At 38.4% G+C, this 22294-nt stretch overlaps 1 protein-coding gene across 3 annotated transcripts in view; it reads right to left on the bottom strand.

Annotated features, from left to right (window-relative positions):
• Positions 1-22294, bottom strand: part of CFAP221 (cilia and flagella associated protein 221) — a 103837-nt gene that overhangs the window by 43960 nt on the left and 37583 nt on the right. For all 3 annotated transcript variants that reach the window (XM_074335277.1, XM_074335274.1, XM_074335279.1), the window contains 5 exons: positions 17107-17266; positions 12091-12211; positions 11896-12007; positions 11590-11698; positions 2539-2626 (listed from right to left, as the gene is read on the bottom strand). In XM_074335277.1, the coding sequence (XP_074191378.1) occupies positions 2539-2626; positions 11590-11698; positions 11896-12007; positions 12091-12211; positions 17107-17266 (590 nt within the window). The remainder of the gene's footprint in view (positions 1-2538; positions 2627-11589; positions 11699-11895; positions 12008-12090; positions 12212-17106; positions 17267-22294) is intronic.

Raw genomic sequence — 22294 nt, forward strand, 5'->3', positions numbered from 1 at the left:
ATGGAAACAACCAAAACGTCCTTTGATAGATGATTGGATAAAGAAGTTGTGGTATATATACACAATGGAATACTATTCGGCAGTAAGAAAAGATGAAATAGGACCATTTGTGACAACATGGATGGATCTTGAGAATATACTGCTAAGCGAAATAAGTCAGACAGAAAAAGCAGAGAACCATATGAATTCACCGATAAGTGGTATATAAACCAAAAACAACAAAAGAACAAGACAAACAATGAGAAACAGAAACTCATAGACACAAACAATAGTTTAGTGGTTACCAGAGGGTAAGGGGGAGGGAGGTGGGAGATGAGGGTAAGGGGGATCAAATATATGGTGATGGAAGAACTGACTCTGGGTGGTGAACACACAATGTGATTTATAGATGATGTAATACAGAATTGTACACCTGAAATGTATGTAAAGTTTATACTAACAATTATCACCCCAGTAAACTTTAATTTAAAAAAAAAAGAACACATTTTCGAATAAGAAAAAAAAATAATTGCAAAAACCACAATTACTTTTGTACCAACCGAATATTTACTTTCCCCAGGGCACCACACTTGTTCTGTGGTCATTCTCTACTCTCTGATGTTCATCTCCAAATCACTGTCTCCAGCTTAAACTTGTTCCTTCAGCTGCCACCTGGAGGTCACCCCAGATTTAACACATCCCAAATTAAACTTTTCACTTTCCCCCTAAGCCAGCTTTTCTTCCATATTTGAGATCTCATTTAAAAGCACCAACCTGCACCCAAGTGGAAACCAAGGAACCATGCTATCTTCTCCTTTTCCTTACCCCTCATTTCCGATTTCTCTACAGGTTCCAGCTCTGTCACTGCCCTCTGCACCTCCTATAGCATATCTCAGTGTTTCTGTGCTCCTTCGGGACGGTGACCTTCTTGAGGGCAGAGACCGTGGCTCATTCACTAGCACAGAATCTTACACACAATGGGCATTCACAGGTGCACTTGCCAGATGAATAAATGGTTGAGCTTGTCTGTCAACCAAACGCTGGCAATTACAGCCTTAACTCTCATCTTGACCCAGCGGAGGCATGTGTGTATCACCTGCTTCTCTAAAACAGCTAGAAAATATTCCACTGTGGGGTTGGCAGAAAACACTTGGTGTTTTGTTTTTAAAATCATGTGCCAAAGATCTGGACAACACACCAAACTAAATTTAAGTGCCAATCTAACATATGCCTTTCTAAATGCTAAGATTTCCTGATGTAATGATTTTATATTCTTTTGTTTGTCTTATGAAAAATAAAAAAGGACAAATGTATTCAAATATCCGTTTGGGACTCCAAATCTAGGAAGAAAAATATATTGTGTATGAGAAATATATTCATATGTGACAGGACACATGTCTTCTCCCAATTCCTCCTACTCAGTCCTGCCACTGTGTGTGGCACTGAGTGTAGGAACCTCCTACTCCTAAGCTTAAGTATGTGTGTTATGACTGGATAGTGTCCCTCCAAAATTCATAAGTTGAAATCCTAACCCTTAGTCAGGAGACACAATTCTTAAGGAGGTGATCAAGTTAAAACGAGGTCATTAGAGTGGGCCCTAATCCAATGTGACGGGTGTCCTTATAAGAGGAGGAAATTTGGACACGGAAGACAGTGTGAAGGCACTGGGAAAGCCATCTACAAGCCAAGGAGAGAGACTTCAGGGGGAACCAACCCTGCCAACACCTTGATCTTGGTCTTCCAGCCTCCAGAACTGTGAGAGAATATATTTGTTATTTAAGCCACCCAGTCTGTGACATTTTGCGACGGCAGGCCCAGCTGACTAATACAGTCAGTGATGATTCCGCAAGTCCTACCGATCAAGTCCAATCCCCTGTGACATGGAGCTACAGCCGAGTCCTATCACCTCTGTCCTGTGCTTCAGCCCCTATGGACCTGTCCGCAGTGTTCTCTGCCCCTGCCCTGCATGTAACAATGTCTCATGCCACAGAGAGCAGAGGGGTGTTGTACAGTCCCACAGCTCCCATCTCTACTCTCCCCTCCCTGAACCTACAGGTGTTGCCTTGGTAACTCAGATGTGGCCCCCTCCCTCAACCCGTTTTCTTCTCTCTGCTCAGCCCCTTTTAGTGTTTAGATCTGGCTCTGGCGTGACTCCCGGTCACTGTCTTTGGGTCTCTTACCCTCATGCTCTGCAGATCACGGGACAGGGGTACGGCACACCCAGAATTCCAGCCCAGGATTGAGGCATTCCCTCCCTCTCAACTGAATGCCTTTGTCCTCTTTACGATTTTTCAAAATTATACCATGTCTTCCAGGAAGCTTTCCAATTAGATGAGCTCTCTCTCCTCTCTGGCTCCTGAATCCCGCCAATACTTAGTAGAGGTCTCTTGTGACATACACAACCAGCCTTGGTTTATAGTTGACAATTAACTTGTCGTCAGCCTCCTCCCCTTCCAACTTAACTATAATATTTCTTTCTCCGGATATGGCATCTTGCATATAGCAGGAATTCAAAATAGTTCTTGAAATAAATGATATCAAATTAGCAGTAATTCTGACCTTGTATTTGGTGTTTATTCTCTGCCACTCTTCAGCAAGGTCTTTTCTAAATTTAAAAGACACAGGATCTTTACCAAGGTGTACCTGCCTGGGGAGAAAAAAAACCAACGTACAAAACCCATCAGAAAACGATAGTCAATTTCAGAATGGAGTTTCTTGCCCATACTCTATGACTGGAAAGGGATGCTGAGATGTTGCAGGAGACATGACGGGGAAGAGAAGTTATAGACACTCCAGCAACATAACTAAGACAAATAATGTGTTCCACAAAATTAAGCTTATTCTCTAGTGACACGTGCTGAAATATTTACGAATAAAACAATCTGGATGCTAAACATCATCAGTCATTAGGGAAACGCAAATCAAACTACAGTGCTCTACCACTTCACACACTCCAGGATGGCTACTATGATAATGATGATTTTGACGATGATGGTGATAACAAAGGAAAATAACAGGGATTGCCAAGGATGTGGAGAAAATGGAACACTTGAACAGTTCTGAAGGGAATATAAAATGGTTCGGCCATGGTAGAAAACAGTTTGGTGGGCTCCACAAAAAGTTAAAGAATTACCACATGACCAAGCAATTCTACTCCTAGGCACCTGCCCAAGAGAACTGAAAAGATATGTTCATAAAAAAACTTGTCTATAAATGTTCATAGCGACATTATTGACAATCGCCAAAAAGTGGGAAGCACCCAAATGTCCATCAACTAATGAATGGATGAACAAAATGTAGTCTGTCCATACAGTGGAATATTATTCAGCCATAAAAAGGGATTAAGTCCTGATAGATGCTGTGACACAGATGAGCCTTGAAAACATGTTAAGTAAAAGAAGCCAGTTACAAAAGGCCATAGATTGTGTGATTCCATTTACATGAAAAGTTCCAGAATAGGCAAAGCTATAGAAATACAAAGTAGATTAGTGTTTGACAGGGGCTGGGGGAGAGGGGAGTGAGTGGGAGTGACTGCTAAATGGGTATGGGGTTTCTTTTTGGAGTGATGCAAGTGTTCTGGAATTAACTAAAGTTGATGGCTACACAACACTGTGAATATACCTAGAACCTCTGTATTGTACACTTTACCATTATTAAAATGGTGAATTTGTACTTTGTGAATTTTATTGCACTTCAAAAAACTCTAGTATATAATATACCTATCATGAAAACTATAGTGTTTTTTTTAAATTAAAGTTTATTGGGGTGACAATTGTTAGTAAAATTACATAGATTTCAGGTGTACAATTCTGTATTACATCATCTATAAATCACATTGTGTGTTCACCACCCAGAGTCAGTTCTCCTTCCATCACCATATATTTGATCCCCTTTACTCTCATCTACCACCGCCCTCCCCCTTACCCTCTGGTAACCACTAAACTATTGTCTATGTCTATGACTTTTTGTTTCTCATTGTTTGTTTTGTTCTTTTGTTGTTTTTGGTTTATATACCACATATCAGTGAAATCATATGGTTCTCTGCTTTTTCTGTCTGACTTATTTCACTTAGCATTATAATATCAAGATCCATTCAAGTTGTCACAAATGGTCCTATTTCATCTTTTCTTACCGCTGAATAGTATTTCATTGTGTATATATACCACAATTTCTTTATCCATTCATCTATCGGAGGACATTTTGGTTGTTTCCATGTCTTGGCCACCATAAATAAAGCTGCAGTGAACATGGGAGCACACGTGTTTTTGTGGATAAATGTTTTCAGATTTTTTGGGTAGATACCCAGCGATTGCTGGGTCATATGGTAATTCTATTCGTAATTCTTTGAGGAACCTCCACACTGCCTTCCATAATGGCTGCACCAGTCTGCATTCCCACCAACAGTGGATGAGGGTTCCTTTTTCTCCACAGTCTCTCCGACACTTGTTACTATTTGTCTTGTTGATGATAGCCATTCTGACTGGGGTGAGGTGATATCTCATTGTGGTTTTTATTTGCATTTCTGATGATTAGTGATGTTGAGCATTTTTTCATATGTCTATTTGCCATTTGTATGTCCTCTTTGGAGAAAGGCCTCTTCAGGTCCTCTGCCCATTTTTCAATTGAGTTGTTTGCTTTTTGTTGTTGAGTTGCATGAGTTCCTTGTATATTCTGGATATTAGCCCCTTATGGGAGGCACTGTTTGCAAAAATCTTCCCATATTCAGTTGGTTGCCTCTTTATTTTGTCGATGGTTTCTTTTGCTGTGTGGAAGCCTTTAAGTTTGATACAGTCCCATTCATTCATTTTAGCTTTTACTTCCCTTGCCTAAGGAGTCAAATTCATAAAACACTCTTTGAACCCAAGGTCCATAAGTTTAGTACCTATGTTTTCTTCTATGCTGTTTATTGTTTCAGGTCTTATGCTTAAGTCTTTGATCCATTTTGAATTAATTTTGGTACATGGTGACAAATAGCAGTCCAGTTTCATTCTTTTGCACGTGGCTTTCCAATTCTCCCAGCACCATTTATTGAAGAGGCTGTCTTTGCTCCATTGTATGTTTTTAGCTTCTTTGTCAAAAATTATCTGTCCATTTTTATGTGGTTTTATTTCTGAGTTCTTAATTCTATTGATCTATGTGTCTATTTTTCTGCCAATACCATGCTGTTTTTATTATTGTTGCCCTGTAGTACAAGCTAAAGTCAGGGAGAGTGATACCTCCAGCATTGCTTTTTTCTTAAGATTGCTTTGGCTATTTGGGGGGTCTTTTGTGGTTCCAAATAAATCTGATGATTTTTTGTTCTATTTCTTTAAAAAAATGCCATTGGGATTTTTGATGGGGATTGCATTAAATCTGTATATTGCTTTGGGTAATATGGCCATTTTAACTATGTTGATACTTCCAATCCATGAGCACGGAATGCCTTTCCATTTCTTCGTGTCTTCTTCAATTTCTTTTTAAAATGTCTTGTAGTTTTCAGCATATAGGTCTTTCACATCCTTGGTTAAGTTTATTCCTAGGTATTTTATTCTTCTTGCTACAATTGCAAAAGTAATTGTTTTTCTGTATTTCTTTTTTCGAGATTTCATTGTTAGTATATAGGAATACAATGAACTTTTGTATGTTGACTTTGTAGCCGACAACTTTACTGTATTCGTTGATTGTAAACTTTTTGGTGGAGTCCTTAGGGTTTTCTATATATAGCATCTTGTTATCTGCAAAGAGTGACAATTTAACTTCTTCATTCCCAATTTGGATGCCTTTTATTTCTTTCTCTTGCCTGATTGCTCCCGCGAGGACTTCCAACACGATGTTGAAAAGCAGAGGTGATAGGGGACATCCCTGTCGTGTTTCTGAACGTGGAGCAAAGGGTCAGTTTTTCACCGTTAATTATGAGATTAGCTGAGGGTTTGTCATATATGGCCTTTATTATGTTAAGATATTTTCCTTCTATACCTATTTTATTAAGTGTTTTAATCATAAATGGATGTTGTATCTTGTCAAATGCTCTTTCTGCATCAATTGATATAATCATATGATTTTTGTCCTTTATGTTGTTTATGTGATGTATCACATTGATAGATTTGTGTATGTTGAACCACTTTTGTGCTCCTGGGATGAACCCCACTTGGTCGTGATCAATAATATTTCTAATGCATTGTTGCATTTGATTTGCTAGAATTTTGTGTAGGATTTTTGCATCGGTATTCATCAGAGATATTGGTCTGTCGTTCTCTTTTTTTGTGTTGTCCTTACCAGGTTTTGGTATCAGGGTAATGTTGACCTCATAAAATGAGTTAGGGAGTACTGTCTCTTCTTCAATTTTTTGGAAGAGTTTGAGCAGGATTGGTATTAGATCCTCTTTGAAGGTTTGGTAGAATTCACTAGTGAAGTCATCTGGTCCCGGACTTTTGCTTTTGGGAAGATTTTGGATGACTGATTCAATTTCGTTACTGGTGATCGGTCTGTTTAGGTTTTCCAGTTCTTCATGGTTCAGCCTAGGAAGGCTATATGTTTCTAAGAACTTGTCCATTTCTTTTAGGTTATTGAATATGATGGCATATAGTCCTTCATAGTATTCTTGGATGATCCTTTGTGTTTCTGTGGCATCCACGATAACTTCCCCTTTTTCTTTTCTGATTTTGTTAATTAGTGTCTTCTCTCTTTTTATCTTAGTGAGCCTAGCCAAGGGTTTGTCAATTTTGTTAATCTTTTCAAAGAACCAGCTCTTTGTCACATTGATTTTTTCTATTGTCTTTTTGTTCTCTATTTTGTTTAGGTCTGCTCTGATTTTTATTTCCTTTCTTCTACTGACCTTGGATTTCATTTATTCTTCTTTTTCTAGTTTTTTAAGGTGTAACGTGAGGTTATTTATTTGGGATTTTTCTTGTTTCTTGAGATAGGCCTGTAATGATATAAATTTCCCTCTTAAAACTACTTTCGCTGCATCCCCAAAATTTTGGTAGGATGTATTTTCATTCTCATTTGTTTCTATGTATCTTTTTATCTCTCCTCTAATTTCTTCTTTCCCCTGGTCGTTCTTTAAAAGTATGTTGTTTAATCTCCATGTATTTGTGGTTTTTCCTGCTTTCTTTTTGCAGTTGACATCCAATTTCAAAGCCTTGTGCTCAGAAAATATGCTTGGGATGATTTCCATCTTCTTAAATTTGCTGAGGTTAGTGTTATGTCCCAATAAATGGTCTATCCTTGAGAATGTTCCACGTACACTGAAAAAAAATGTATAGTCTGATGTTTTAGTATGAAGTGCTCTATAAATGTCAATTATGTCCATTTCATCTAATGGGTCACTTAGGACTGCTATTTCATTATTTATTTTTTGTTTGGATGATCTATCCATAGCTGTCAATGATGTATTTAGGTCCCCTAGTGTAATTGTGTTTTGGTCAATTTCTCCCTTTAGTTCTGTTAGTAGTTGCTTGGGATATATTTCCGTGCTCCCTGATTGGGGGCATAAATATTGATAACTGTTGTGTGTTGTTGTATAGTTCCCTTTACCATTATGAAATGCCCATCTTTGTCTCTTGTTACCTTTTTCACCCTGAAGTCTGTTTCATCTGATATCAGTATAGCTACACCTGATTTTTCTCTGGATACCATTTGCTTGGAGTGTCAATTTCCACCCTTTCACTTTGAGTCTATGCTTGTCCTTGCAGCTGAGATGCATCTCTTGGAGACAGCATATGGTTGGGTTTAGTTTTTTGATCCAATCTGCTACTCTGTGCCTTTTTATTGGTGAGTTCAGGCCATTTAAATTTAGGGTGATTATTGATCTGTGAGGATTTCCTATCATTCTATCTTTAATTTTCTTGTAAGACTGTGTCTCCATTGTTTCTTTGCCTTTTGGTTGTTGTCTATTATTTCTGTGTGGTGGTATTCTATGATGTTTCCCTCTGTTTCTTCTTTTATTACAGTATATATTTCAGTTCTGGATTTTTTTTTTTTTGAGTGGTTACCATTAACTTTATGTAAAAGAAAGTTTGATATTTAGAGTATCCCATTTTCTTCAGCATGCCTACTTTCTCCATTCCCATATTTCGGTTCAGGCCTTTACTCTCCCCCTTTCTGTGTTTTGGTTGCCACAAATTGTCCCTGTTGATGGTGGTCGAATAGCCTCCTTAAGTATTTCTTGTAGTGCAGGTCGTGTATTAGAAAATTCCCTCAGCTTCTGTATGTCCTGAAAGGTCTTTATTCCTCCATCATATCTAAAGGATACCTTTGCTGGGCGTATTATTCTTGGCTCATAATTTCTCTCTTTCAATAGTTTGAAAATTTGGTTCCACTCCCTCCTAGCTTGTAGAGTTTCTGCTGAGAAATCTGCTGATAATCTAACGGGCTTTCCTTTGTAGTTTACTGTCTTCTTTTCCCTGGCTGCTTTGAGGATTCTTTCTTTGTCTTTGATTTTTGACAGCTTTAATACAATGTGCCTTGGAAAAAGGCCTGTTGGGATTGAGGTAATTAGGTGTTCTATTTGCTTCTTGGATTCGAGTATCCAATTCTTTCCACAAGTTTGGGAATTTCTCATCGACTATTTGTTTGAATATACTCTCTGATCCCTTCTCTCTTTCTTCTCCTTCTGGTATGCCCATTATTCTTATATTGCTCTTTCTGATGGAGTCAGAAAGTTCTTGTGGATTTCTTTCATTTCTTTTAAGTCTCAAGTCTCTTTCTTCTTCTTCTGTGTCGTTTCCAGGTTTCTATCTTCGATGTTACTGATTCCTTCCTCCATCTGGTCAACTCTACTATCTAAGCTGGCTATTTCATTCTTCATTTCTTCTATTGAGTTCTTAATCTCCAGAAATTCTATTTGGTTCTTTTTTAAAATTTCAATCTCTTTAGTAAAATGTTCATGTTGTTCTTTGATTGTGTTTCTGAGTTCATTAAACTGCATTTCTGTGTTTTCTTGCATCTTGTTGAGTATTTTCAGAACTGCAATCTTGAATTCTCTGTCATTTAAGTCACATATTTCCATATCTTTAAGTTCATTTTCTGGAGACTTTTCACTTTCTTTCTGAGCTGTCTTGTTGCCTTGGTTATTCATGGCAATTAATGATTTATTATTTCTCTTCCTAGATATCTATAGGAGGGGGTTCTGCAACAGGTTGATAGGAAGAGTTCTTTCTTTTGTTTTCCAGTATGTGTTTGTAGAATGTTTTATTTTCTCTCTGACTACAGCCCTTTTTCCTCTCTCACACTGTAGTGTTATGTTTTCTCTGCACTATTCCAGCTTCTCACACAATGGGGGGTTTCCCTGGAAGGCGGGCTTCTCCTCTGTTAACCGTTCGCCTGTGTCATATGGCACCGCATCAGTGTGGGGATGCGGAGAGCTTTTGAAGTTCCAAAGTTCTTCCTGTACCAGATTCAGAGCCCATGTGTTTCAGCAGTTCTGTTTACTCCTGCAGGCATCCACCCAGATAGATGGGGATAATGGTGGGTGAGTTGTGAGAATTGGGCCAGAGCAATGGTGGCGACCACCACCATAACCGGTCCTGCTTCCACAGCTCCCTTCCCTTTGCCGGAACTGGTTGGGCTGCGAATCTGTGTCTCCAGACCACAGGTCTCAGAATTGCAAATATTCTGTTCTTTTGACCTGACACTGCTACTGTACCGCTTCTAGCACTGGGCAAGTGGGGGCGGGGCGAGCTCTGAGAGGGTAAGGAGAGGGCGGCTAGTCTCAGTGCCTAGGGCTTCCATTCTCTGTGGCAGTGAGGGCTTAAACCACCTTTTTCAGCCTTCTTCCCTCAGTCCTTGCTCCGAGGTCTCTGCCGTGAGTGTTGTGTTCAGCCGTGTTATATGCTGCCCCCTCAGCCCTGTGGGCCATAAACTAAGCCCTAGCAGTCAGAGTTCTTCCCTCTCCTGCAGCTGCGATAGTTCCGGGATGCAGCGAACTCAGAGTACTGAGCTAGGTCTGCATGTTGCGCCCGCGCGTCTCTGTCTCCGCACTTCTCCCTTCCCCCCTCCCCTACTCGTGCAATTTGCCCACCTTTAGGTGAATTCAGTAATGAGACTCTTCATGTTGCCTGTCTGCTGTGCAGGGAGTCCTTTGTGGAGTTATAGTTTTTCAATTTGTTGTAAATTCCAGGGGAGATTTCTAGAGGCTCGCCTCACGCCACCATTCTGATAATGTCTCCTAACTATAGTTTTAAAAGGGATGGAGGGCATCTAGAGAACTCTTTTAGATTAAAGGTGACTAAAGAGACATGAAAACTAAATACAAATTGTATGATCTTTGATTGGACCCTGGATTCCTCCTTTCCAAAAATAAAAAACCCAGGTATATAGGAAATTAATAGGACAACTTGGTAGATTTGCATATAGACCGATTATTATAATATTATTTTATCAATGTTAAATTTCTCAGAAGTGATTATGGCAATGTTGAAGAATGTCCTTGTTTTTAGGAGCTACATGCTAAAGTCTTTAGGAGTAAAGCTTCATGATGCCTGCAACTTACTTTAAAATGGTTCAGGAAAAAAGGTGTGTGTGTACATGCACATGTGTGTGTGTGTGTGTGTGTGTGTGCACGTGTGTGTGTGTCTGTGTACAAAGGGGATGTATATGTGGCATAATATTAATAATTGGTGAACCTACGTCAAGTGTCTATGACTGTTACTGGCAGGTTTAAAGTCTTTCAACAAAAAAATTGAAAGAAAATATTAAGTGACCAACAGAACATTCAAAATTGAATTTAGGATGTGATTTCAAGTATGTTACAAAGCATAGAAGGAAAGAAACACACCAGTGTTAACAGTGGTCATTGCATCATAGTGATTATTTTTCCTTCCCTATACTTTATAAAAAAATAGTTTTCAGGTTTCCTATCATGATAATGTGTTGTTTTTTATGATAGGGAAAGAGTATTTAAAAAAATGGTCTTCAGTTACTTGGCATACTTCTTATTCCACTGAGGGCAGACCCTGACTACAGACTTAAGCTGAAGCAAAAGGTTATTTTCATGAGAAACAAAGGCACCTGGCCCCACCCTGCCCCCCATGCAAGCAGGGTGCATGGATGAAGTGGTCTCTCAAAGACCCTTTTCAGGAGTCTCTTTTTTAGCTCAATTTAAGGATTTCCAAAGTTTGGTTTAGCTGCATCTGTATATATGGGTATGCCTGGTACGAGCTGGTAAAAAATTGTGAAAAGGGCTCCATTTTGATTGCAGGAGCACAAGGCAGAAGACTCAAATCTGACTTTTAAAACCTCCATCAGTAGCCTCCCACACCCCAGCTTGCACTGTGGGGCTCCCCAGAAGGCCCCTAGGGCAGACAGCCCAGGGCACAGAGGGCTCCTAGTAGGGTGAGATTTGGGGAGCTTGGGCAGCAGCCAGCAGGGAGCAGTGTCCCAGCTGCTCCCACAGTTCATTCTGGTTCTGTCTGGCCACTGTCTGGTCACGCTTAGGAAAGAGTATAGTTTGGTCACATTTATTCCTAATAGAAATTTCATTCTGAAATAGAGTGTCCAGTGGAGGAGAGAGAATAATCAAAAGTTTCAAAGAGCTTGAAAAGTTATGACATTTCATTGTGTCTCATATAAAAAAGCCATTACCAAAAACCATGTCCTGTTACTTGATACAAATAATTGCTCAATATTTACCACTTCAGATGATTTTCAATCTCTTCACAAATATCCTGTCTGACTTTCTGTTCAAAGAGTGCTTCCTTCATCTGTCTTGTTTTTGAAATCTCATTGCCTTGGTCCAAAACTGAGGGCAGGAACAAACAGTGATTATACCAGTAATCAAATCAGAATCATTTGCCAAGAGAAAAACACATTTCTAATGGCAAAACTTAACAATGATCTGAGTTTTGCTGTTGTTGCTCATATATATAACAAACACCACAAACAACAATTCTTTCATATTCTGCCCAGGTGCTGATTTATGGTGGATCAACTGGTTACCTTCTCTTAGCTCTTTTATCTTCAGTTTTCCTGGTTCTTGGTTTAAAACAGTTGCCACAGCAAATGGATTTGATAAATCTACCGGAAATCTCAAGTTCTGATATTCAATTTCCTGGAACCAAATCAGAAGGAAAAAATCACTATTTTGCTTCTTTCTCACTCCTCCCATCATGGCTGGCATGATGCTCACTTTACCTTAATCTTTGCAGGTTTTGACTTTGCTGGCAGTTGCTGAAAACATATCCGTGTCATTGCCTTTTCTGAAGGAATGTCTACTTTCTTAGAAAGAGTATTTAACATTTTAAATTCTTCTAACCTATAGTTTAAGACAGATATTAAATTAGTATATAGTCCAACAACTCAAGGTTCCTATTTTTATCTTTCTGATAACACCATGATTTATAACCCATTAATTAGTGTATCTAAACTGAAAATCAATCGGTGTGCTAAAACAGTGGTCTACTAAAATAAATGTAATGTTAGTATACCAGAAGATAACTGTTTATATCAAAATAACTCAACAATGTCTGTGTTCCCTTCCATTCTCAAAAAACATAACACAACATGCCGAAAATCACTCGAATGGTCTAGCATAATTCATTTCTAGGCTGTTGGTTTTCAACAGCTAAATTTAAATGTACTACATTTTAGAAAATCTTCCATTGATTTATCTTTTTTTTTTTAGTTTATTGGGATGACAATTGTTAGTAAAATTACATAGATTTCAGGTGTACAATTCTGTATTACATCATCTATAAATCCCATTGTGTGTTCACCACCCAGAGTCAGTTCTCCTTCCATCACCGTATATATTTGATCCCCCTTACCCTCATCTCCCACCTCCCTCCCCCTTACCCTCTGGTAACCACTAAACTATTGTCTGTGTCTATGAGTTTTTGTTTCTCATTTGTTTGCCTTGTTCTTTTGTTGTTTTTGGTTTATATACCACATATCATTGAAATCATATGGTTCTCTGCTTTTTCTGTCTGACTTATTTCGCTTAGCATTATACTCTCAAGATCCATCCATGTTGTCACAAATGGTTCTATTTCATCTTTTCTTACTGCCGAATAGTATTCCATTGTGTATATATCCCACAACTTCTTTATCCATTCATCTATTGAAGGACATTTTGGTTGTTTCCATGTCTTGGCCACCGTAAATAAAGCTGCAGTGAACATTGGAGCACACATGTCTTTATGGATAAATGTTTTCAGATTTTTTGGGTAGATACCCAGCAGAGGGATTGCAGAGTCATATGGTAATTCTATTCGTAATTTTTTGAGGAACCTCCACACTGCCTTCCATAGCGGCTGCACCAGTCTGCATTCCCACCAACAGTGTATGAGGGTTCGTTTTTCTCCACAGCCTCTCCAACACTTGTTACTATTTGTCTTGTTGATGATAGCCATTCTGACTGGGGTGAGGTGATATCTCATTGTGGTTTTGATTTGCATTTCTCTGATGATTAGTGATGTTGAGCATTTTTTCATATGTCTATTTGACATTTGTATGTCCTCTTTGGAGAAATGTCTCTTCAGATCCTCTGCCCATTTTTCAATTGGGTTGTTTGTTTTTTTGTTGTTGAGTTGCATGAGTTCCTTGTATATTTTGGATATCAGCCCCTTTTCGGAGGCATTATTTGCAAAAACTTTCTCCCATTCAGTTGGTTGCCTCTTTGTTTTGTCGATGGTTTCTTTTGCTGTGCAGAAGCTTTTAAGTTTGATACAGTCCCATTCATTTATTTTAGCTTTTATTTCCCTTGCCCAAGGAGTCAAATTCATAAAATGCTCTTTGAACCCAAGGTCCATAAGTTTAGTACCTATGTTTTCTTCTATGCTGTTTATTGTTTCAGGTCTTATGCTTAAGTCTTTGATCCATTTTGAATTAACTTTGGTACATGGTGACAAATAGCAGTCCAGTTTCATTCTTTTGCACGTGGCTTTCCAATTCTCCCAGCACCATTTATTGAAGAGGCTGTCTTTTCTCCATTGTATGTTTTTTGCTTTTTTTTTTTTCTTCAAGTCAAGTTGTTGTCCTTTCAATCTTAGTTGTGGAGGGTTCTGTTCAGCTTCAAGTTGTTGTCCTTTCAGTCTTCGTTGTGGAGGGCGCAGCTCAGCTCCAGGTCCAGTTGCCGTTGCTAGTTGCAGGGGGCACAGCCCACCATCCCTTGCGGGAGTGGAAACCGGCAACCTTGTGGTTGAGAGGACGCGCTCCAACCAACTGAGCCATCCGGGAGGCAGCTCAGCTCAAGGTGCCATGTTCAATCTTAGTTGTAGGGGGCAGAGCCCACCATCCCTTGCGGGACTCGAGGAATTGAACTGGCAACCTTGTGGTTGAGAGCCCCCTGGTCCATGCGGGAATCGAACCGGCAGCCTTCAGAGTTAGGAGCACGGAGCTCTAACCGCCTGAGCCACCGGGCCGGCCCTGCTTTTTGCTTCTTTGTCAAAAATTATCTGTCCATATTTGTGTGGTTTTATTTCTGAGTTCTTAATTTTATTGCATTGGTCTATGTGTCTGGTTTTTCTGCCAATACCATGCTGTTTTGATGATTGTAGCCCTGTAGTACAAGCTAAAGACAGGGAGTGTGATACCTTCCGTATTGTTCTTCTTTCTTAAGATTGCTTTGGCTATTCGGGGTCTTTTGTGGTTCCAAACAAATCTGATGATTTTTTGTTCTATTTTTAAAAAAATGCCATTGGGATTTTGATGGGGATTGCATTAAATCTGCATATTGCTTTGGGTAATATGGCCATTTTAACTATGTTGATTCTTCCAATCCATGAGCACGGAATGTCTTTCCATTTCTTTGTGTCTTCTTCAATTTCTTTTAAAAATGTCTTATAGTTTTCAGCATATAGGTCTTTCACATCCTTGGTTAAGTTTATTCCTAGGTGTTTTATTCTTTTTGCTGCAATTGCAAAAGGAATTGTTTTTTGTATTTCTTTTTCTGAGATTTCATTGTTAATATATAGGAATGCAATGGACTTTTGTACGTAATTGATTTATCTTCCTAGTAAAAAAAAATGATTATACCTGCTGTTTGTAGTAAGATCTTTCAAAAAGTGATTCAGACTAACGTTTGAGATCTTTACTGTATCTGCAAACTGCCTTTGGACATATGTAGGTACAGAGAGTACCACTAACATGTCTATAGAAGCTATTCAAGTTATTTACGTATTATGAGCTGTAGTGGAACTATATTATGTTCATAAGTGCTACTTACGAAGCATTTCTTTAAGCAAGAATATCTGAACTCTTGGTTTACCGGATTACATATGCCCATGATATTGCAGACATGAGATATGCTAGCATTCATTCATTCTGACAGTCAATGTGCATTTGCTGAGCATCTGTGGAACGGGCCCAGTGCACATCACCGGCAGCATGCCAGCAATCTCGTATTTATCACCACTTATGATGTAGAGTGGCCTGAAAGGTCCGTGGCAGGGAGAATATGTCATCTGGTGAGACACATACTGACGGACCTGCTGTGATGTGCGGGGATCAGGTGCTTGGTTAAGGGCTGAGCTGTGGCCCAGCATCCACATCTCAACAAAGCTCTGACATCACCTCTGCTGTAAATATTGGGAAACAACAAAACAAAAAGTTGAGGTTGTTGAAAAACAGTCTCCCTAAGAAATCTGATCGCTAGTGTTGGCAACAAAAATGAAGGGGTCTAATAAAGAGATAAACGAAAGAGTTACACGTGGAATTTGGCTATGCCAGTTCAGGACATGAATAAGTCCATCACACATCAATTCTGAAACAAAAAAAGCAACCTGTGAAACATTCAGAGAACACTGGAGCCAGGAGAATTTTTCTTCCTTCGTGGTGGAATTCATTTGTTATAGGCCTATTTGCAGTCTGGGGAGACATAGCCCTTGAAAACATCTAGAGTGTGCTAAATATGATATTAACTCCAGTTGGGAAACCAAAACATAATAATTTAGAAATGGTATGTGTCTGCATTTGTATGGTGCTTCTCCCATACAATGCTCTTGTGAAGTTAAGAACATGTCTATGGAAGGATATAGAAGTAAAAATCCCACTCACGTGATGTCTGTAAGAAAACTATTTACAGATTGTAGCACTTGACATGAGATTGTGAACAGCATTGTACTCAGCCAGTTATCCGACACCAGAAAAATTCACACTGTGTTTTAATTCTATCCAACTCTACCTATTCATTGCCTGGGTAACTTTATTTCTATTGTGGCTTTCGGTTCCAAAGGTCACAATAATATCCTATAACTGATTTAGGCTGCTTTGAATTTTTAGGAAGAAAATCATGATATGAATATATGATAAATCATAAAGTTAGTTAATTTTTTGATATAAGGTTGTTACTTCACTTTTAATATGCCTGATGATGTTAATAAGCAAAGACTGCTACAAACATTTGTGGTGTGTATCTATGTGAGATGGAAAGAGGAAAATCATGGTACTTCTTTACCATTTTCAAAATATTTGTAAGGTTTTATGTTATTTATACTTGTTTTTAACTTTTATAAAAATTAAACGTATTAGAAAAAAACCTTATGTTAACTAGAAAGTTTGGCATATAAAAATATAAGTTCACATTCAAATGGAAATAGAAGTTGAGAAAAAATTTGTTTTGAAGTAAAACTTAATCCCATTTCACATCTTTACTCTGACTTGAACACTGATGGTGCTTTAAACAACGGCCCCCCGTGGCATGTGTCCCTTGCTGCCTTATTTTGAAATCACTTGTTATACCTGATGTATTTCAGTTCCTCTGTTGTGAGTATCTTCAGGGTGTGGAGCATTTCCCATGGGTCTTTGCAATGGACACGGCACAGAGCAGGCTATCGATTAATTATAATGTGATACTGAAACTTTGAAAAGACTTATGTTGTTCTGGCCTTATGATTTAAATTTTTGAGTAAACCATCATACATACATATGGTCAAAAATTCAAACAGCACACCAGTAGTCATCAGTGAAAGAAAGTATGCCCACTCCCAAGCCCCTTTTTCTCAGTCGGCTCTTCTCCTCTTGGCAGAAGCAACTACTGCTACAAGCATTAGAGATATCCTAGGCATTACCATTATATGTTAAAGTGTATTTTAAGTAAGTTTTTGATGGCATTCTGTTACAAGAAAGAAAAACAGAATGGAAAGAAGACCTGGATTTTTTTTTTTTTTTTAAGTTTTAAGAATAAACTAAGACATTCCAAAACCGCCATACTTTAAAGCCATGTTAGGGTAGCATGTTCCGGTGAAGACACATTCGTAGGGTTGAGAGTTGAACTGTGAAATCCATAACTGCATTTTTATCTGTGCCGTCCCATACTGACAGGGTGTAAACTTCACAGTCACATTCATCTTCCCATTCGCTGGAATTATTCCTGAGAGGAAAGAAGTAAGAAAACATGATACGGGTGGTCCGGTGGCTCAGGTGTTTGGAGCGCTGTGCTCCTAATGCCAAGTTCGATTCCCACATGGGCCAGCGACCTGCGACCTCTACAGCTAAGATTATGAACAATGGCTTAACCTGGGCTGCCCTGCGTGAGCAGCCAGCAGCGGCTGTGAGCCAGTGGCCGCCTACCTCAGGTGACCGACTACCTCAAACAGGTGGAGTGTAAGGCTCATAATATGAACATGGGCCAGGGAGCTGTGTCCTATACAACTAGACTCAACTAAACTGAGAACAACGGCTTGGATCGGAGTGGGGGGGGGGGAGAGAAAAAGAAAAAAAAAAGAAAGCATGATACTTTCCCTTCTGCAAAGTCCAGTGAAAGAGGCTCTCTCTCTCTTACACGCACACACACACACACTCTTCCCAAGATAAGCACAAGTATTTCTATTCTCTCTCTCTCTTTTTTTTTTAAATTAAAGTTTATTGGGGTGACAATTGTTAGTAAAGTTACATAGATTTCAGGTGTACAATTCTGTATTACATCATCTATAAATCCCATTGTGTGTTCACCACCCAGAGTCAGTTCTCCTTCCATCACCATATATTTGATCCTCTTTACCCTCATCTATCACCCTCTCCCCCCTTACCCTCTGGTAACCACTAAACCATTGTCTGTGTCTATGAGTTTTTGTTTCTCATTTGTTTGTCTTTTTCTTTTGTTGTTTTTGGTTTATGTACCACACATCAGTGAAATCATATGGTTCTCTGCTTTTTCTGTCTGACTTATTTCGCTTAGCATTATATCAAGATCCATCCATGTTGTCACAAATGGTCCTATATCATCTTTTCTTACCGCTGAATAGTATTCCATTGTGTATATATACCACAACTTCTTTATCCATTCATCTATCGAAGGACATTCTGGTTGCTTCCATGTCTTGGCCACCGTAAACAAAGCTGCAATGAACATTGGAGCACACGTGTCTTTATGGATACATGTTTTCAGATTTTTTGGGTAGATACCCAGCAGAGGGATTGCTGGGTCATATGGTAATTCTATTTGTAATTTTTTTGAGGAACCTCCACCACACTGCCTTCCATAGCAACTGCACCAGTCTGCATTCCCACCAACAGTGTATGAGGGTTCCTTTTTCTCCAAAGCCTCTCCAACACTTGTTACTATTTGTCTTATTGATGATAGCCATTCTGACTGGGGTAAGGTAATAATCTCATTGTGGTTTTTATTTGCATTTCTCTGATGATTAGTGATGTTGAGCATTTTTTCATCTATTTGCTATTTGTATGTCCTCTTTGGAGAAATGTCCCTTCAGGTCCTCTGCCCATTTTTCAATTGAGTTGTTTGTTTTTTTGTTGTTGAGTTGCATGAGTTCCTTGTATATTTTGGATATTAGCCCCTTATTGGAGGCACTGTTTGCAAAAATCTTCTCCCATTCAGTTGGTTGCCTCTTTGTTTTGTCGATGGTTTCTTTTGCTGTGCAGAAGCTTTTAAGTTTGATATAGTCCCATTCATTATTTTAGTTTTTACTTCCCTTGTCTTTGGAGTCAAATTCAAAAAATGCTCTTTGAACCCAAGGTCCATAAGTTTAATACCTATGTTTTCTTCTATACAGTTTATTGTTTCAGGTCTTATGCTTAAGTCTTTGATCCATTTTCAATTAATTTTGGTACATGGTGACAAATAGCAGTCCAGTTTCATTCTTTTGCACGTGGCTTTCCAATTCTCCCAGCATCATTTATTGAAGAGGCTGTCTTTCCTCCATTGTATGTTTTTAGCTTCTTTGTCAAAAATTATCTGTCCATATTTATGTGGTTTTATTTCTGAGTTCTCAATTCTACTCCATTGGTCTATATGTCTGTTTTTCTGCCAATACCATGCTGTTTTTTTTATTATTGTTGCCCTGTAGTACAAGCTAAAGTCAGGGAGTGTGATACCTCCAGCATTGTTCTTCTTTCTTAAGATCGCTTTGGCTATTCGGGGTCTTTTGTGGTTCCAAACAAATCTGATGATTTTTTTGTTCTATTTCTTTAAAAACTGCCATTGGGATTTTGATGGGGATTACATTAAATCTGTATATTGCTTTGGGTAATATGGCCATTTTAACTATGTTGTTTCTTCCAATCCATGAGCACGGAATGTCTTTCCATTTCTTTGTGTCCTTCAATTTCTTTTTATTTCTATTCTCTTTATGCAGTCTTTTCATTAAAAACACATGAATCAACTTCTGCCTGTTTATTTACCATATAACTGATATTTACCAAATAACTGATATTATTTACCAACTACTAAATTGATCCTTATAATAATTATTTATTGTGTCAGTTACATAAGTGTATACACATCAATCAGCTTTAGTGGGTCAGAGATGCATTCCCAGAACTACAATCTTTAAACTAATGACCAGATATCAATGTTAATGCTGTGAGCAACGAGGAAAAGCAAGGAACACACATAAAAGTTTCTGTCTAAATAATGCAGTTCCCTATATTTTTGTGTAACTTGATTTTTTTCTTTCAAATCTTCAGGATGGACTACTGTTCTCTTCAAAGTCAAATATTCCACCATGCCTTATTCCTGCCTTGTATCTCTGGTGCCATTGAGGCTGGAACACAGTAAGTGCTCGATAAATGGGGAAAGAAAAATAAAAGGGAGAAAGGGAGGGGAGACAACGGGAGGATCAATGTACTAAGTGTGAGAAAGGCTAACGTTCTGACTTCTGAAGGCTCTCTGCTTTGCTTTCTAGATGATTCCTTATGCCCCTGTGCATCTGGTCTTTCCTCTCTCTGCAGAGGCCTTGCACATTCTCCATGCATAGGAACTGAAACTCCTCTAAACTTCTGTCAGCCCTACAGTACTCATCTAGTGTTTGAATTGTTGCCTTTCAAAGTTTGTAAGTTCCGAACTAGATTGCAAGCCCATTAGGCAGACAACAGGCCCTCAAACTCTTTTATCTTCCTGGATCCCTAACACAGTGCTTCAGAAATAGGCATCTGTCCGTTTCCTGAGAGCAGAAGTCAAAAATCTCTAAATAGCACTCCCTAGTGACCTGAGACACCTCCACAGGGAAGAGTGAAGCAGAAGGCCTCCATTCTGTGGGTCAACCTAAGATCAGCTGAATAGAAATGCCTCAATGCCCTGGAGTTCAATACCTGGACCACCCACTTGGTCAGAAAATACACCTATTTAATCTGCAATTCACTGGGACATTCACTAAGAACATTCTATTGCTTCTGCTCCAGCTCATTAACTTAAAAAAATAAGAACAAGCTCTGGAGCAAGGATTAATGTTTGCCTTGACCTGGCTGATTTATTTTTAAGTGCTCCCAGCACAGACCTAATACATAAAGCACACAGGAGCTGTAGCCTAGGCAACTGGAGTACGCTGCTTTTTCCATTAACAGGGATACCAGTTAACACAGCTCTGTTAACGGAACTTGGCCACAGCTGATTGTCAAATGTTAACATCTATAAACGGTGTGCCAAGCAGGCATAGCTTACTGCTTGGAAAAAATTAACGGTGGGAGAAATTAGAGTACGTTTCACGTTTAAAAGTGAGAAGCGCATCCAAAAATTTACTACTGCCTTAAAAACAAAACAAAACAAGAGAAAAAAAGTATGATTTTATGGCTTCAGTTCAATTTCATCTGGGGCCAATTTCAGATTTGGCATAACCAGGGATATGGTTAAGTCACAGGGCAGGGAGGATTCTGAGGCAGAGAAAGAAGAAAGAACAAAACTTAGAAATCAACTAAAGACTAAGAAAACCCCAGTTCATCAATAAAATGAGTATTATAAAGAAAATGTAACAAAACTAAAAAACACATAATTATAAATGAACTCACCAGAAAATACCACTATATCTTTGCCTTGATTACAATTATGTACAATGTGCATAAATATGGGCCGTTACTAAAAGGAAATGGAAATATAAAAGTACATTACTGTTTAATGAGTAAGGCCAGGATGGGGAAAATTTTTTTTAATTTCTTTTCTTACAGGTCCATACAGTGTTACTACAATGTGGTTATAATTTTTTAATAGCATTTTCTTTAAAAAGCTCAGAAAGTACAGATGATTTTCCCACATTCTTAAAGTGTAAGTATTGGTCTTTTTAAAAAATAATTTTTTCTTCAGTTACAGTTGACATTCAATATTGTTTTATATTACTTTCATGTGTACAGCATAGTTGTTAGACATCTATGTTCATCAGGGATATCATCCTATAATTTTCTTTTTTGTGTAATGTCTTTGTCTGGTTTTGGAATCAGAGTAATAACGGTGGCCTCATAGAATGAGAGTGGGAGTTTTCCCTCTTGTTGAATTTACTGGACTAGTTTAAAAAAGAAAGGTGTTAATTTTTCTTTGAATGTTTGGTAAAATTCACTGTGAAGACATCTGGTGCAGGACTTTTATTTGTTGGGAGTGTTTTGATTACTGATTCAATTTCATTAGTAGTAATTAGTTGGTTCAGATTTTCTGTTTCTTCTTGATTCAGTCTTGGAAGATTGTATGTTTCTAGGAATTTGCCCATTTCTTCCAGATTATCCAATTTGTTGGTATATAATTGTTCATAAGATTTTGTATTTCTCATAATGCTCTGTATTTCTGTGGTGTCAGTTGTCACTTCTCCTCTTTCATTTCTGATTTTATTTATTTGAGTCCTCTCTCTTTTTTTCTTGATGAATCTGGTTAAAGATTTATCAATTTTGTTTATCTTTTCAAAGACTCAGCTCTTGGTTTCATTGATCTTTTGTATTGTTTTTTTAGATTCTGTTTCATTTATTTCCACTCTGATCTTTATTATTTCCTTCCTTCTACTAACTTTGCACTTTGTTTGATGTTCTTTTTCTAGTTTCTTTAAGTTAAGGTTAGATTGTTTATTTGATATTTTTCTTGTTTCTTGAGATAGGCCTTTGTTGCTATGAATTTCCCTCTTAGGACTGCTTTCACTGTGTCCCATAGATTTGGGGTCGTTGTGTTTTCATTTTCATTTGTCTC

This window comes from Rhinolophus sinicus, linkage group LG01, assembly GCF_036562045.2.
Source record: "Rhinolophus sinicus isolate RSC01 linkage group LG01, ASM3656204v1, whole genome shotgun sequence".
NCBI classification, from domain to species: Eukaryota; Metazoa; Chordata; class Mammalia; order Chiroptera; family Rhinolophidae; genus Rhinolophus; species Rhinolophus sinicus.